The 18,288-nt window shown below is 33.4% G+C and overlaps 1 protein-coding gene across 2 annotated transcripts in view; it reads right to left on the reverse strand.

The window, feature by feature from the left end:
* pde1a (phosphodiesterase 1A, calmodulin-dependent) overlaps window positions 1-18,288 on the reverse strand; it is a 145,838-nt gene that overhangs the window by 35,218 nt on the left and 92,332 nt on the right. For both annotated transcript variants that reach the window (XM_056465853.1, XM_056465854.1), the window contains 2 exons: window positions 10,059-10,172; window positions 2,165-2,347 (listed from right to left, as the gene is read on the reverse strand). In XM_056465853.1, coding sequence (XP_056321828.1) covers window positions 2,165-2,347; window positions 10,059-10,172 — 297 coding nt within the window. The remainder of the gene's footprint in view (window positions 1-2,164; window positions 2,348-10,058; window positions 10,173-18,288) is intronic.

Genomic DNA, 18,288 nt, shown 5'->3' on the forward strand with positions numbered 1-18,288 from the left:
TATAATATAATATAATATACATACTTTTACTAAAAATCTAATTATCATATTTTTATTTAATAAAATATTTTATATTTAGATTTCTAATGTTATGCCTTATAAGCGAATATTTGGTGTCTAACAATAATGAAAATTTGTGAAAAAGTGAATTTACTATATTATTTAAGTTGTGTATATATAAATAACAGTAATAATTGCAAATATATCATATAATTTAACTTATTTTCAACTTCAATTCAATAATAAAATAAGATAAAATAAAAAAAATACCATGTGTTCATTATTATTATTAATAATAAAGTATTATTTCTTCTCCAAAAATACAAAAATGTCCCGTTTATTTTGTGCCATTACAAATTATTACTCTATAATTACTAAAGATAATTAAGTTAAGTGAGTTTAAGTGAGTTTTATACAGCAAAATAACAGGGATTTGAATGTCTCGATTCATTACACGAGCCTCAGATGTGTGTTTGATATTACACACGCACACGCACATGCACACACGCGCACGCACAAGCACACGCGCACACACGCGCACACACACACACACACGCGCACACACACACGCACGCACATACAAACACACACCCCTGGAGGTCAGCTCTTCAGACTCAACAGGTGTCTATGACATCCTTAGTAAGTTTCAATGGAAATGAGGAGCTGTGCCTGTGCAAAAGTGCGCATTTCTCAGGCATGAGGTCACAGACGATCAATTTTCACTTATTGGAAAAGATTATGCAGAACAAGCCCTTAACTGTGTGTTTTATGTGCCGGTAATCTTGGTAGACATTTTCCCAGTTAGCAGGAAAAAAACAGCACAGGTCTGTGAAATGGGACTGTCTGTATGATTTAAACTCACTTGTAGGCTGCATGTAAAACAGGGAAAACAAAGACTCTGCTCCAAATACAGCTGACTCTCTACAGCCTAATTAGAGAGCTGTCTTTATAGGCAGTTTGCAGGTCAAGATGGAGCCTATAAGGGATTAGAGCACTACACACTGATTTTACACAAATTTTACTAGACTTTTAAGCATGTTGTATAACCAGCAGTATAATATTTCAAAAAAATATATAAGAAATAAATGTATTATTTAATTATGTAGAGTATATTATTACTTTATTATTAAAATTAGTTTAACTATTCTTCCCTCAAACTAATTCTAATTTAAATATAAATGTATATATAAAAAATAATAAATACACTTTTTATTGATACTTTTCAGCACTCAATTATTATTCATCTGCCTGGATTTATTTGTTGAGGATGATGCAATGCATTATTGGACTGCAACATCCATGAAAAATACAAGCAAATTATTATTTTAAAAAGTGTGTGTGTGTGGTTTTATGTTCACACAATGTTTAATAAATGTAATCAAAGTGTCTACTGTAATGTTTCAATTCATCTTTGTGAAAAAAATAACAACATTGAAATAGGGAGGAAATGATGTCATTCAAATGTATCGTTTACTGTACTGCAGATTTATGCATATATTATATACATACATATATAAAAAAACACATACATATATTGTATGTCTGCCTTGTATTTTAATTAAAATATAAGTGATCATTGTTATTTATTATATTTTAAATGACTAAAAACATCTTGCTTGGGTAAAATCTAGTGGTTTGAAAGCAAAGTGTAAATAATTTTAATTCAATAATATGTAAGGGTTGCACTTTGACACCGTCTTAAGTCATCAAAAACTATTTTATAGCAATGCCTTAAGATTTTTGGGTACATAAACTATTGTGACATTGAATACAATTTTAGTGGGTCTCTCGTAAAAAAAAAAAAGATGCTTAAATGCATATTAACAGTGCACATTATGCACAGAAAGATAAAGAATGTTATTTTACACTTTTATGGTTTTGATGCTTCGTTAACACTTTATTTTGATGGTCCAGTTGGGTATTAGTAGACTGTCTGCTTAATATCTGATGATACTGGTCTTTCAACAGACATTTAACTGACTATAAGAAACTTTGCAAGAACATGTCAACTTACTAACCCTAAACACCACCTAACAGTCTTCTTATAATTTATTGAGAATTAGTTGGCATGCAGATGCACTGTAACTTAAATTCAATAAACGGACCATCAAAATAAAGTGTGCCCGATGCTTCAACCCCAACAAAAATGAATGAGCCTCCATACCGTTCCACAAAGATGCCAGCCTGAACGGCATGGACGATGCTGCGAAACCGGGGTTTCTCTTCGGGCCGCCTGCGCACCACTCCCATCTTCCTGGTAAAGGTGGAGGCCAGCCAGTCCCGCACCTCCATGGGCACAGAGTCCGCCTGGATGTCACTGAGCTCATCTTCAGTGTCCAGAAGCCTCCTGGGGGAAAAACAGACCGAGGATATTACTGCTCAGAGTCTGCAGCAGCTGTACAGCACAGCACCGTCACGCACAGAAACACTGCAGAAGAGATTTTAAATTCAAGTTATATCATTCTGCTTTGTTTTTCTTTCTTCTGGAATGGAACTGACTGAAAACTTTTCTTGACTACTAATGCATTATATTGAGCATTTTTTGGGGAGAATCATAACAATTAGTAAATATTAAAAAACAAACAAAAAAATCTTATCTATCAAGTATACACTACACTTTTAATTAGGGTTGCTTGTTTGAGCATCGATATTGCAATGTGTGCGTCCGCAATAGTCACATTGCAAGACATACAATGTTAAGTTAAGATTATAGATGACCAGAAACCACAGGCCAAAACATGCGAGATTTGTGGAGACACTGCAGAACTGAACCACAATAGAGTGAAAGTTTAAAAGTTTTTAGGGCCTGTGACTGTGTGAGCATTTGAAGAGAGTTTAAAGCATTTTAGTGGTGCATAAAGAAGTTTCATAAAGATTAATTTTATTAAATTATTTATATGGTGAAGACAATACAGTGCCATTTTACATTTCATTATTCAATGTCTGTACCTGAATACTGTTGCTCTCTCCAGAAAACCATAAAGCACAGATTATTTCACTTTAATATTTGCTTAGTGGTGTTTATTTATGTCTGTAGTTTATGTATTTAATAAATTACATAAAATATATTTGTATTTCACTCCCCTACAAAATCATCTTAAGTAATGACTTTGCAAATAGAGCAATTTAAGTCATCTGGTAAAATTATATCGCAATATATATCGCAGAGAGAAAAAAAATATCGCAATGTAAACTTTTACCCATATCATGCAGCCCTACTTTTAATCGCATATATACATACACACATTTTCTCAAATATTTGCATGCATGTGCGTGTTTATATATATACTCATGTATTATGCCAAAACAAACTTTTATTTTGTATATGATTAATTGCATTCACTCAGTATCATTTATTAGACTAAAAGTAATATATATATATATATATTTTTTTTATATATATATATTTCAAAATGCAATTAATTCCTGTAAGCTGAAATTTAAGCAGTTATTTTTTTCCAAGTCTTTAGTGACACTTTTTTCTTTTTAGTAATATTTCCTATTATTATACATTTTGCTGATAGACTTTGCTGTGCAACATTTTATGAAAATAAAAGGGAAATAAAAAAGTAACACTTCAGAAATAAAGGATTAAATTGACCAAAAGTGCATGTAAAGACATTAATAATGTTATTAAATATTTACAATGCAAATAAATCCTGTTTTTATTGACATTTCTGGATTCTTTGATGAATAGAATGTAGAACAATAATAATAGGCAGAAAAAAATGCTTTCAACACTGACAATAAGAACTAATTAATATTATTTGAGCACCAAAACAAAATACAATTAATAATAAACAAAAACACTTACATTTAAAAATGTATTTAAATGCAAAACTTGAAGAGTTGAGATGCAAAAACCTCTAAATGCTGTCTGGAATCTTCTACTAAAATGAAAATTTTATTAGGCTTTTGTGTGTAGGGTTAATATTTTTACTTCAATGGCAAAAACTAAGTTTCAATAATTAATAGAATATATAATACATTTTATTGTGTTTAAAGTGAAATAACTCAACATAAACATAGTAGGCTGAGAATAAAACTCCGATGGAAGTTTCAGATGGTAAGGTTTTTGCATCTGAACTCTTCACTTCTATACAATTAGAATATAATGAGAACGCAGATTAAAATTTAAATCAATGCAACCATGGTAAACATGAGAGATCTATTAAAAACATTAAACAAAATCCTTGATTATTTCGCCTTTTGCCCACTGATAAATCCTCAGTGTAATCAGGACCAGAGAACTGGAAAACCCTCAGGAATCTGAAGCCTACACTCAAATGTGCGTCGGTGGTGTTACAATCATCACTGGAATGTGCAATAACTGATGTGTAATGATTAAAAACACTGTATTTAGGGGTTATATTTTTGGCATGTCTGTGGGTTGTAATAGGGTGAGCTTCACAAAACCTGTCAAGAATATGTCCCAGTCATATTTCACACCTAAGCCAAAAACAAAACATGTTCTTTCTTATAGAAAACGAAGGCTGCTTTAAAGACCAATTTGCAATTTACATAAATGACCTGACTGATTATAATATATATTTTTATAGTGGGTTTTAATTATTTTTGACAAATATACAAGAATATAAGTAGTAGCCAGAATATAAAACAGATTATTTACATCCCACTAAGAAAGTGTCAGTATTCATTGACTTTATTAACTGACTTTTCTAAACCTCAGACAGGAATATAGTATTTACTTACTTTCACAGCATAATTATAAAGCAGAATGTAAGACCAAATATTTACTAATCAAATCACTTAGAATGCATCTTTATTAATTAAATTGATTAATTAATTAATTAATTAATTAAAATGTCAAGCTGTTCCTGTTTGTCATACCTATAAAAGCTTTATAAAATCATGAAATAATATACACATTTGACAGAGGGCTAATAATTTTGTTCTCAACTGTACATTGCATATTTAGCAATTAAGGCAATTGTTATAATTGAAGGCAATAAATAAATATATTTTATATATTAAAAAAACTACACGATAAGAATACATTAAGAATAATAAATCATGGAAAATACAGTAATAACACTCCTAGTAATTAAAGGCATAGTTCACACAAAATGACAATTCTCTCATTATTTACTTACCCTTACGTTGTTCCAAACCTATACTAGTTCTTATGTTGAACACAAAAGAAGATATTTTGAAGAATGCTGAAAACCTGTAACCATTGATTCCATTGTAGGAGAAACAAATACTATGGAAGTCAATGGTTACAGGTTTCAGTATTCTTCAAAAAAAATCTCATTTTGTGCTCAAGAAGAAAGAAGGTCAAATGGGTTTGGAACAAGTAAACGGTGAATAAATGATGACAGAATTTTTCATTTTCAGTAATTAATATGGAAAATAATAACACTCATAGTAACTCGCAGTATAACAAAATGGAAATTAAACAAACAAAATTATATGTGCATAATTTTTTGTGTGCGTATGTGTGTGTGGCCATCAAACATTGTAAAAAAAGTTACAACAAATATGTTGATGTTGCTTTAACTGATCTTCATAAGTTATTCAGGTTTCAACTCATTTTTTAATAGTTATACAAAGATTAACCTAATATCTTTTTTTCAGTTTGATAGATGCAGTGCAAAAAATTATTTTCTTTCTTAGAGTTTTTGTCTTGTTTCTAGTCCAAATATCTAAAAATTCTTAAATCAAAAAGCATTTTCTAGACAAGCAAAACATAATGTCTTCTTTTTGAATAATAATATGCCAAAATGAAGTAATTTTTCCTTAAAACAAGCAAAACAATCAGCCAATGCGGCAAGAAAAATAATCTCATGTCAAAAGAAGAAGCAAGATTATTTTTCTTATACTGTAAAATCCAATATGTTAAGATAACTCAAACCATTTGAGGAAACCAATTGCAACAAACCATTCATTCATTCATTTTCCTTTCGGCTTAGTCCCTATATTAATCTGGGGTCGCCACAGCGGAATGAACCGACAACTTATCCAGCATATGTTTTACGCAGCGGATGCCCTTCCAGCCGCAACCCATCTATGGGAAACATCCATACACACTCATTCATAACCGCCAACCTGCACATGTTTTACTCAGTCACACACATACACTACGGACAATTTAGCCTACCCAATTCACCGGTAACGTAATTTTTGGACTGTGGGGGAAACCCATGCGAACACAGGGACAACATGCAAACTCCACACAGAAACGCCAACTGACCCAGCCGAGGCTTGAACCAGCGACCTTCTTGCTGTGAGGCGACAGCACTACCTACTGCGCCACTGCGTCGCCCCTTGCAACAAACCATTTAAGTTTAAAAACTAACCCTAATGAGTGCTGTCAACTTAATCTATTTGAGTAAACGAAGCAGTTTGATCACAGTAATAACCCAATAAATGAAGAGAACTCAAACCTACTGAGTACTGTAAAACCCAATAAGTTAAGGCAACTCAAACTGTTTGAGAAAACCGATTGCAACAAATCATTTGAGTTAAAAAAAACTAATCTATGAGTACTGTAAACTTACTCCATTTAAATTGATGTAATGAGGTAATTAACTCATTACCTTCAACACTGAGTTCAAAACTCTTTTCAAATGAGTAGAATGAACTTTCAGTACATTTTGAGTTAGCTCATTTGATAAAGTTGACTGTTGGGTTTTACAGTTTGTTTTGCTTGTTTTAAGGAAAAACATTATGTTTTGCTTGTCTAGAAAATACTTCTTGATTTAAGAATTTTTAGATATTTAGACTAGAAACAAGACAAAAAAATCTTAAAGTAAAGCATTTTTTGCAGTGTGTAAATTCAGATGTTTAAAATGATAATTTGATTCAACTACAAAAATTAAGGCAGCAAGAATGTTTTTACAGTGTAAAATCATACATTAGTTCACACATTTATCATAAGATATTATTATTTTGCTCATCAAAAATTCTGAATCAGGGCGTCACAGTTGAGCAGTGGGTATCACAATCGCCTCACAGCAAGAAGGTTGCTGGTTCGAGCCCCAGCTAGGTCAGCTGGCATTTCTGTCTGGAGTTTGCATGTTCTCCCCATGTTGACGTGGGTTTCATCCGGGTGCTCCGGTTTCTATTCAATTCAATTCAATTTTATTTATAAAGCACTTTAAAACAACACAGTGGACCAAAGTGCTGACAACAGGGAGTAAAACAAACTTTAAAATCCAAATAAATAAACATAAAATGTCAACATCTCACACTGTGCTATAAGCCAAACTGAACAAGTGGGTTTTAGGAAGAGATTTAAAAACAGTAATGGAAGAGGCTTGTCTAATATACAATGGCAACTCATTCCACAATTGTGGTGCAGCCACAGCAAAAGCCCGATCCCCTCTGAGCTTTCGACTGGTCCTGGGCACACCCAGGAGGAGCTGGTCGGCTGACCTGAGCGAACGAGAACATGTGTAAGGACAGAGAAGCTCAGAGAAGTAAAGGGGTGCAGTACCATTTAGACACTTAAAAACAAATAAAAGTAACTTAAAACATGTTTCTAAAGACATGTGGTAGCAGGTGAACTAAATAAGCTAAATTGGCCGTAGTGTATGTGTGAGAGAGTGTGTTTATAGATGTATCCCAGTGTTGGGTTGTGACTGGAAGGGCATCCACTGTGTAAAACATACGCTGGATAAGTCGTCGGTTCATTCCGCTGTGGTGACCTCTGATTAATAAAGGGACTAAGCCGAAAAGAAAATGAATGAATGAACGAAAATCCTGAATTTTCAAAATGCCTTTACAAAATTTAAAATGACTTCCACTATATACCTATATAGTGTATACTATTGTACAGTATATACACAGTCCCCTCTAGCACACCTGTGTGATGTTCAACACTGAAGGTGATGCTTATGAGCACATGCGGGCAGAAAGCAAAAGAAAGCGTCTCCTCAGCCTCTCGCTCATTTTCTCTTCATTTCGTGACTCATCCTGCCCTCGCTCTATCTCTGAGAAAGCCAACATTCAACACTCAAGTACCTTAAGCAACTGGCATACGATTAAATAAATGCGCTTTTTTTTCCTTGAGAAATGAATGCGGCAATGAGAATAGCGACTGTTATTGCTCGGTCTTACGCAGGCAGCAGGAAATGCGGCATGTTATCATAACAAATATTCGCCGACTTCCAGTAACAAGCTAAAATTGCTCAAAGCTGCTGCCATGGCAATACATCCTGTGCCTGTCATTAGGAAAACGTAATTAGCCGTAGCCCAGGCTGTCTAAACACCAGCCCATCAGCTAGCGGGACGACGCTAGCTCTCCGTAAACGGCACAACAGAGCCGCGGGTCTCGGTTAATTGGGATCGAGGGCCCGCGGGACTTCCGGAGGGAGCAGGAGGATGAACGTGAATACTCTCAGCACATTTTACTTTAGACGAACAGCAAAACGCCTCCTGATAACAGCTGGAGATGGAGATGAGGACGCTTGAAGAGTGGACTAGGGGAAAAACACTTCAGAGGGAGAGCACTTTAATCTGGTTGTGTCTCAACGCAGTATAAGCTGAGATTTATAGGGAGATCGAAGCAAACATGAAAAATGTGAAATGTATTTGAGTATTTTCAGATTTTAATTGTGAAATGTCTGCATCATTGTTGGCGACTTTAGTTTCACATGATACTTTAGAAATCGAAATAATTATTTTTTTAATTAGCAATGTTGAAAACACTTCACTTTTTTAAGATCATAAAAATAAAATTGAGAGAAAATACAGAAACTGGGATTTAAAAAAATAAAAAGGAATAAAGAAAAATAAAATAAAAAGGAATGAAAGGGAAAAGAGGGAAGAAAAAGATCATTAAAATGAGAAAAGTAACAGAAACTGGGATTTCGTAAAAAAATAAATAAAAAAATAAAATAAGATACAATAAAATAAATAAAAAGGAATGAAAGGGAAAAAGGAAAAAAAAGATCTTAAAACAAATTGAGAGAAGTAACAGAAACTGGCATTTTATTAAAAATAAAACAAAAAATAAAATAAAATGAAATGAAATAAATAAAAGGAATGAAAGGGAAATGAAGGAAAAAAATATCATAAAAAATTGAGAGAAGTAACGGAAACTGGGATTTTTTTTTTAAATAAATAAAAAAAGGAAAGGAAAGGAAAGAAAAGAAAAGAAAAGGAAAGGAAAGGAAAGGAAAGGAAAGGAAAGGAAAGGAAAGGAAAGGAAAGGAAAGGAAAGGAAAGGAAAAAAGACCATCAAATAAAATTTAGGGAAATAACAAATACTGGGATTTTTTTTAAATAAAGTAAAATAAAATAAAAAGGAAAGCAAAGGAAAAGGAGAAATAACAGAAACTGGGATTATTCTTGTCAAAAATCTATAATAGGGGCTTATTAACTATTGTTAACAAGTACAGCTTTGGATTTAAATAATTATCGACCAAATTAGTAAATCTATCATTGTACCATTAATAAATGCTTTATACAAGTATTGTTCATTCTTAATTTATGTTAGTAAATGCATTAATTAACATTAACTAATAGATCTTTATTGGAATGTGAGATGTATATATATATATATATATATATATATATATATTTTTTTTTTTTTTTTTTTTTTTTTTTTTTTATCCACCCCTGACCCCCTGTCAGTTTATGTTTAACAGAGAGAAGTTTTTTTTCCAACACATTTCTAAACATAATAATTTTAATAACTAATTTCTAATAACTGATTTATTATATCTTTGCCATGATGACAGCACAAAATATTTTTTCAAAATACTAGTCTGACCATAAAATGGTTTTAAAAAATATTTAAAAACCTGCTTTTATTCTAGCCAAAATAAAACAAATAGGACTTTCTCGAGAGGAAAAAATGTTACAGGAAATACTGTGAAAAATTCCTTGCTCCGTTAAACATAATTTGGGAAATATTTGAAAAAGATAAAAAGGAGGGTTAATAATAATAATAATAATAATAATAATAATAATAATAATAATAATAATAATAAACACTAAAAAAAAACGAGCATTTGATTTTGTTTACAACGTGATCTGCTAAGTCAAATCAATCCACATGCCAGACTGTAAAGAGCCGAATGTTTACTTACCTTGTTTCATCGATGTACACGGCCTCCAAAACTGATGCGGCATATTCAATGTTTTTCCTCAGATCTACGACATTCACCTCTCCTTTATCCAGCTGCTTCACCAGACATCTCAATCTGCAGAAAAACAACAGACAGAGCTTCACTTCATCTGATCTCAAACCACTGATGTTTTTTACATTGACATTCAACTGCAGGTTACAGAAATACTCAACATTTTACATCATTTAGCCTCAAATAAGTCCAAATTTGTATCATTTTCCATGTTTTGCATGTGAAACATAAATCGATACGTTTGGGATTTTGACACACGATGATGTGTAAATGATGATAAAATGTCCGCCGTTGTGTGAAAGACATAAAAGATAATGCAAAGCTACCCGCGACACAGGAGAACAATCTGCTTTATGAAAGAAATGAAATGGATAAATGAGACAGACGCTGCCAATTTCACACCCACCGGAAAACAAAGAGCGCTGAATATATATATCAAATAAAAGATTACAGTTCATCAGCATCTTAATCATCAAATCTCATGAGCCAAAACACTACGCTCGGTTAATCTCTCATGGCACTCACAGTAAGACAATCTTTATTTTTTTAATAAGCAAAGAAAATCTCTTGGCAGATTTAAAGCGAGGTAACCCTGTAAATATGTAGGTCACAAATAACCAAGTTAACATTTGACAGTAATGAATTCCATATAATCCAATCACACACATTTTTTTGTTTATTATAGCTCTGCAAAATAAATAAATCTAAAATAAAAATTCAATAAATTAAAAATAAAGTAATAAACATAAAACAATAATAATTAAAAAATAATAAAATAAAATAAGTAACACTAATAAAATAATAATAAAATAAATAATATTAATAAAATAGAAAATACATATTGATAAAATAATAATAAAAATAATTAATGAAAAACAAAATTATATAATAAATAATAACAATAGTAATAATAATAATCATAAAATAATCATAAAAATAAAACGTAAAATAAATAAAATAAATAAAAAATTTAATAAATAAATAAATAAAAATATTAATAACATAATAATAAAATGAAATAATAATAAATGAACTAAATAAAATAATTAAAAATAAAATATTAATAAAATAACAATAATAATAATAAAATAATAATTTAAAAAATAATAATAATTAAATAAATACAAATAAAATAATAAAAAAATTATAAATAAATAAAATAAAATAAAACAAAATGTATATTTTGAATACTGTGCATATTATAATAAGAATAAAGTACCAAATATGCATATACTGTACATAAATGACTTGACTGAATCCTTATCATTTATCAATTGTCTCAGATAATTATTTTGAAAACTATACTATATATTTGTACGTAAAACTAATATTAATATCTAATAGTATTGCATTCAAAGCATTAATATATTTAAACAAATGGCTTTCAGTTTAGGACATTATTGAGATTTATTCTGAACCTCAAGCATATTATTATTATGTTAGTATCATTGAGCAAATAACTGTACTTTTTTAAATAATAATAATGTTATGCACTTTTTATTTGCATGTTTTATTATTAATATTAATAGTAGTAGTAGTAGTAGTAGTAGTAGTAATAGTAGTAGTAGTAGTTGTTGTTGTTGTAGTAGTAGTAGTTTTATTATTATCATTACTAGGACTGGGCGATTTGGCCTAAAATCTCAAATCTCAAATAATTTAACATTTTAATTTGATTATGATTAACGAATGATTACTTACTAAATTTTTTTCTTTGCTCTCATAGTTCGCTGATAAGTTTTGTACAGTAAATATGCTCATATATTACAAGAAAGAGATTTTTGAATGAAGGGTGCATTACTTGATCTTAAAAAAAATTGAAGGAAACACACTCTATCTACTATCTATGATGATTATTTAACCATCAATGTTAAACAACTGAAATAAAACACACATTGCCTAAAACCAACAGTCACAAATAAATAACTTACACTTTTGGAAGCAAAATTAATTATTTTCAGTGTTTTTTCATATACAAAGTAGAAAATAAACAGTATTTTTTCCTAAATAAAATAACTCTTATATATCCTGTACATGATATTTTAAACAGTGCATTTCTGGCATCCTCTGTAAACAAATATTTTAATGTAAATAATAATTTTATTGTTTTGGAAAATTTGCCATCTCAAGGCATCTCTGGTGCAGCTTCCAATTATCTTCATAGTGCAAACGTGCGATGTGTGGTTACATTTTTTGAGAGGGTATGCGTTCAATTTACTTAAATTTCTAAAAACTAATATTAACTTAATTCCTTCATGTTGTTGCATCGCAAAACGACTGTGTGAAACCCAGAATTTTGTGTGAAAAAAAATTGTATGAAAATGTCCTTGCTCCATTAAACATAGCTGGCAGCAAGCTCTCTTCAACTCTCGCATGGTCGACCACTGAAGCTAAGCAGGGCTGTGCCCGGTTAGTACCTGGATGGGAAACCACATGGGAAAGCTAGGAAGTGCCGGAAGTGGTGTTAGTGAGGCTAGCAGGGGGCACTTAACCTGCGGTTTGTGTGGGTCCTAAAGCCCCAGTATATTGATTGGGACTCTATACTGCTCAGTGCTCAGTGAGCACTGTCTTTCAGATGAGACGTTAAACTGAGATCCTGACTCTCTGTGGTCATTAAAAATCCTAGGATGTCCTTCATAAAAGGTTTATAGAGGTTTAACCCCAGCATCCAGGCCAAATTTGCCCATTAGCCTCTGTCCATGATGGCCTCCTAACCATCCCCATATCATAATTGGCTTCATAACACTTCTCTCCACCAATCAGCTGGTGTGTGGTGTGGCGCAATATGGCTGCTTTCGTGTTATCCAGGTGGATGTTACACAGTGATGTTGGATGAGGAGATTCCCCCCCAAAAATGTGTAACGTGTCCAGAAAAGTATATAAATTTAAGGAATTATTATTATTATTAGTATTATTACTTGGTAAATAAGTGGAAAAGAATTAAATTATCACAGGAGGTCTAAATCCTAAAGCCTTCAACAATGTCTGCCCTTTGGTTAACATGAGTTGTCCACTAAATGAGTAGGAAACACTTCTGTTAATCAGATAAGCAGGTACAGGCTGATAATCTCAAAATGGTCATACCTTCTGATTAATGTCTGCTTTCAATCACACAGCAGCTTTTCTGTTTATGACAGTGGTTTGTAACATGGCAACTTGAAGAAACACCTCTTCATTGGTGTGTTATTGACAGATAACACATCCACATAAACTCAAATTGGCTAAGGTTCTCTACCACACAAACTCCATGACAGGAGGACAGACAAACCATAGCAGAAACACAAACAGCAAAGATAAAACCACCTCTTAAAAACAGAAAGAACCCAGCACTGACTATGCAGCATGTTGGGTTTTTTTCTCTCCTGAAGTCTAACTTCACATCATCTTCAAGCTATTCCCAATTCCTGTCACGATAGGATCTGAAATGATGTCTGAAGCTGATTGTCGTCTGGGGTGGATCAGAATAACATCTGATGCGAAAATGAAGCAAATGTTCACAGTAAACCGCACTCGATGCCAAATAGTCATTCTTGCATTCACTGCAATTTGGCTGTCAAGTATGTGACCGGAAAGAATGAATTGCCTTCAGGAGATACTGAAAACCTAATATTCCTATCGCAGCTCTTTTAACGTAAAGCCTTTGCCAAATTAGAGGACTTCATCACCTCAAATTAAGAGCAGAGGTACAAAATGCTTCATGACACAGCAAAAGAGTTGAATCATAATGAAAGAACATGTGGATTTCACTGCCCAGGCGAAATATTATTGTTTAGAAGTGTCTCTTTTATTGCTCGTACCAAAATGAAGTTCCCAATTATTTCAGTTGTTTCTTCAAAAAAATCACGAAGGAGAACTAAATACAAATGAGACTCTTGTGAAGCCAAAGCCAGAGTAGTCTGACTTTTTTCTTTAGTTAGCATCTAGTCATTTTATTGCATAAACTTGCAGTTTCGAGATTATATATTCTGAGGAAAACAAGGAAGACAAGGAAGTCAGAATGCACTCTTAAAAAAGGCTCCACAACAACACAACACAAGATGTTAATATTAGGTTAGATTAGGTCATGACATCAGGGCCCAGTTTTTTAAAAAATGTAATCTGGACCAAATTGGTCGAGATTTGTAAACCCCATGTTTTGCTATCCAGGATTAACCGATCCATCTTACTTTTATGACAGTTTTTTAAAGGAACATTAGGTTGGATCACTGTGATCCAAATCCCAAATTTCAGGATTACCGAATCCTGTTTCCCAGAGCCTTAAATGGAACCAAGAGTGTAGCCTACTGGCTTAGCATAGAACAACAGGTTGGCAAAATACCAGCGGCCACAAACAGCCATCGTTTGTTATAATGGTAAGAAACAGAAACACTGCAATCTGCAAACATTTGACATATTTTAGTTTATTCTAATACAATACTGCTTTGATGTTAGTTTGTTGTTGTTTACCATCTCTCATTAGATGTGACATGCTTCATATAGGCTTCAAATATGAGGGAATTTATAATCAGTAACCATTAAGTTTGTGATCACTCACTTAAAAAATAAAACCTTTTAAATTTTATTTAGTTTATTTTGTTAAAAAAATTAATCACAACTGAATCAACTCTTCTGATGAGATCAGGATAATCATGTTTTTTTTTTTTTTATCAAATAGATCCCAATCTGAGTTCAAAGTTTTGAATAACCCAAAGAACGGGATAGATCCAAATCAAATATAAGATTGGATTACATGGTCTGATCTTAATTCAAAATCTCTCTGTTACTTTTCCAACCCACTTCCAAGATTTGATCCAATCCTTGATCCAAAATGCCATTGGATTACTTTTGAAAAACTGAGCCTAGTTGACCAAAATTCAATGTCTAGCCAGCGTCCAAGGACGATGTTGCCTTGATGTCCAGTAATGACACCAAATGGCATTGATATTTGGTTAATTTTAGGTTTTGATGGAAAGAGACCAAAATCCAACAACAACCCAACATCTTAAAGCAACGTCATATTGACGTCAAATACTGACATTTATTCATCTGGTATGGCAACCAAAAGCCAAAGTCTGATAGATGTTTGTCGGTTAAATGTTGGACATTGAGGTCAGCCAAATGTTGGGTTCTGATGTCAACCTGATCTTCATTTCCAAACAAAAGACAACGTCCCCACTATGTTGAGGTAAATAAAAAACACTTTTAAAAAATTATCTATTTGCAGCTCAAAATCTGTCCCCACTTCAGAAATCTCAAAATACCTTGCAAATATAAATGTATTTAGATATATCCTTAACTCATATTTGTGCGAATAGTAAGATACATAAAAAGAATAGTGAGATTGAAAGTCACAATTACATTTAGATTTTACATTTATAGAGCGAACAGAAAGACTCTTCAGTATGCTCAAAAGGAAACGTATTTATTATTATTATTTTTTTTTTGGTCAGTTTGGCTAATTCGTGTGAATCCATACAAGTTCAGTCGTACAAAAATGTACATTTTTTAAAAGGCGGCATGGTGGCATGGCACCAAACCCCACCCCTGATCATTTGGGGATGCGCAAATCATACAAAATTGTATGAATGAAACATACGAATTAGTACACTAAATCAGTTACGAATTGCCTTGAGTAATTATAGGCTACAGGTTACTATAGTATATAACAATTTCATTTTTTTACATATAGTAATTGCATTAATTTGCATAGATGTTTTATAGTTTATAAAATGAACACCTCAGTTTGGTGCGGAGTTATCATGCAAAACTCAAGAAAATCATTGGATTTGCTTGTAGGCTATTTTAAAAATGGGTCTTTAATAAGAACTATTATTAATAACTTTAATTTTCCAAATGAAAAAAAAAGTTGGTTTGTGGGTTGTATATGCTATGCTTTTTTTTAAATGGCGCATACCCCAGCTTTAGGCTACACACACTCTGCATGTCTGTTACAAAGTCGATTCAAAGTCCACACACACACACACACATACTGTACACATCGCAGACACACATACACACTCACAGACAGCACGCACGTTTAGCTTTGTACTCTTTTTGCACGCAATTCCGGGAGTTTTCCGGGAGACAGAACAATACAGGAGATGGGCGGGAGATGGGTCTGAAATACGGGAGACTCCCGTGAAAAACTGGAGTGTTGGCAGGTATGCATTTGATGATGATTAAAGATCCTAGCATACTGAACAGACCTTTTGGTCCAGGTTGCTTTGCACACGTCCTGTCTTGTTGATATGATATGATTCATATAGACTCTATTGTGAAGAAAGCCCAGCAGAGACCGTACTTCCTTCATCTGAGGATGAGGCTGAGGAAGTTCAACCTGCCACAGGAGCTGCTCGTACAGTTCTACTCAGCTGTCGTCCAATCCATCCTCTGCACTTCAATCACTGTCTGGTTCGGCTCAGCTGCCAAAACCGACCTCCGTAGACTACAGCGAATAGTCCGGACTGCTGAACGAATCACTGGCACAACCCTTCCTACACTTTAAGAACTGTACTCTTCCAGAGTGACTAAAAGGGCTTGCAAAATCACTCTGGACGCCTCACACCCAGCACACTACCTGTTGGAACTGTTACCGTCTGGTCGGCGCTTCAGAGCACCAAGCACAAAAACAGCCAGACACAGGAAAAGTTTCTTTCCTCAGGCTGTCTACCTTATGAACAGTTAAATATTCCCCTATTGTGCAATAAATATGTGCAATACTTTCTCATACGCACTTGTACACAGCACCTTATTTCAATATACAATGCAATAACTTCTACATTCGCACCTGTACACAGCACCTTATAAACAATATTTATAACAAATCTGTACACACAATTCAACATCCAGGTTTCTTGACTAACCGCATCTGTTTAATGTTTATCTTTTTTTTTTCATATTTATTTTGTGTTGTCACTTGTCACTTTATGTACACTGGAAGCTTCTGTAGCCAAAACAAATTCCTTGTGTGTGTGAAGTACACTTGGCAATAAAAAGGATTCTGATTCTGATGATGACTACATACACGTGACTACCGGGACATGTTAAAATGCAGCTGTCAATCAATTCGGTGGGTGGGGGGGGGGGGGGGGGCACACTCCTACGTCAAGTTGTAGTCAATCTGAAAAACACTCTAATTGGTCCACCGTTTTTATGTTGTTAAATTGAAAACAAAAGGACTGGGTGTGTTTCAATCTCCCCAATATGACGGTCTATACACTATACCTACACATATGTCTGTTCAAACAGCTTGAAAAGTAGATTTTTCACCTTAGGTGCCCTTTAAAATGCCATTAAACATGTAAGTGATGATAGACTGTGGTTGTGGTGAAGTAGCCGAGGGTGAACAGCGCTGTGGTGACATGTCAACCTATCAGGGCCTATTTTTACTTGGAGTGTGTGAAAGCGCGTGAGGGAGATGGACTTGTGGAGAGTGGCAAAGGAAAAGGGCAGGAGGCTGATAAGGACTTTGGAAAGTGTGCGGGCGACACTCATTCTCTCCCTCCCTGATGGCGTTTCCAAAAGCCCAGCACTGAGACTCAACTTTGAGCACCTGAGTAATAAAGTATGATGGAGAGGAGGTTGTGTAACTGGGCATCACACACACAAACACACCCACCCAAAATGTCACAGTGTGTATAATTATCACATACACTCTACAGGGTACAGAGGGGAGGACTTTCCAAAAGCATGATAATCATACAGCACTGAGGGGATTCACAGTTTATCACAGCCAGACTCAGATTTCCTCCATATTTTCTAATTTTAAACAACATGGAAGCCTTTATGGAACAAAAGCAATGCCAAAAGTATTGAAATAAAAAGTTTGTCGAACTGAAAAAAGAATACATTGAATTATAAACTTATCAATCATACACAATCTACATTGTATAAGCGCTATACAAATAAAGGTGAAAATTGAAACATTCATTAATTGTTCTTAGGCCTAGCATTGTGTTTTTTATTTTTTATTATTATATTATTTTCCTTTTTCTCTTTTGTATGTAGTTTACTGTATATTCTTTAAAGCTGTCAGTAATGGAGATTGAGATAATGTGCAACATCATATGTGTCAAAAGACAATTTACATGCATGTAACCCCACCGGTCTAAGCACGGGCGAACCTGCGATACCGGAATAAGAGACGCTTGATGAGGAGCTCTTGAGGAATGAGATTTACGTGATCACCAGCTAGTTTTTTCTT

The sequence above is a fragment of the Danio aesculapii genome, chromosome 9 (assembly GCF_903798145.1).
Source record: "Danio aesculapii chromosome 9, fDanAes4.1, whole genome shotgun sequence".
Taxonomy (NCBI): Eukaryota; Metazoa; Chordata; class Actinopteri; order Cypriniformes; family Danionidae; genus Danio; species Danio aesculapii.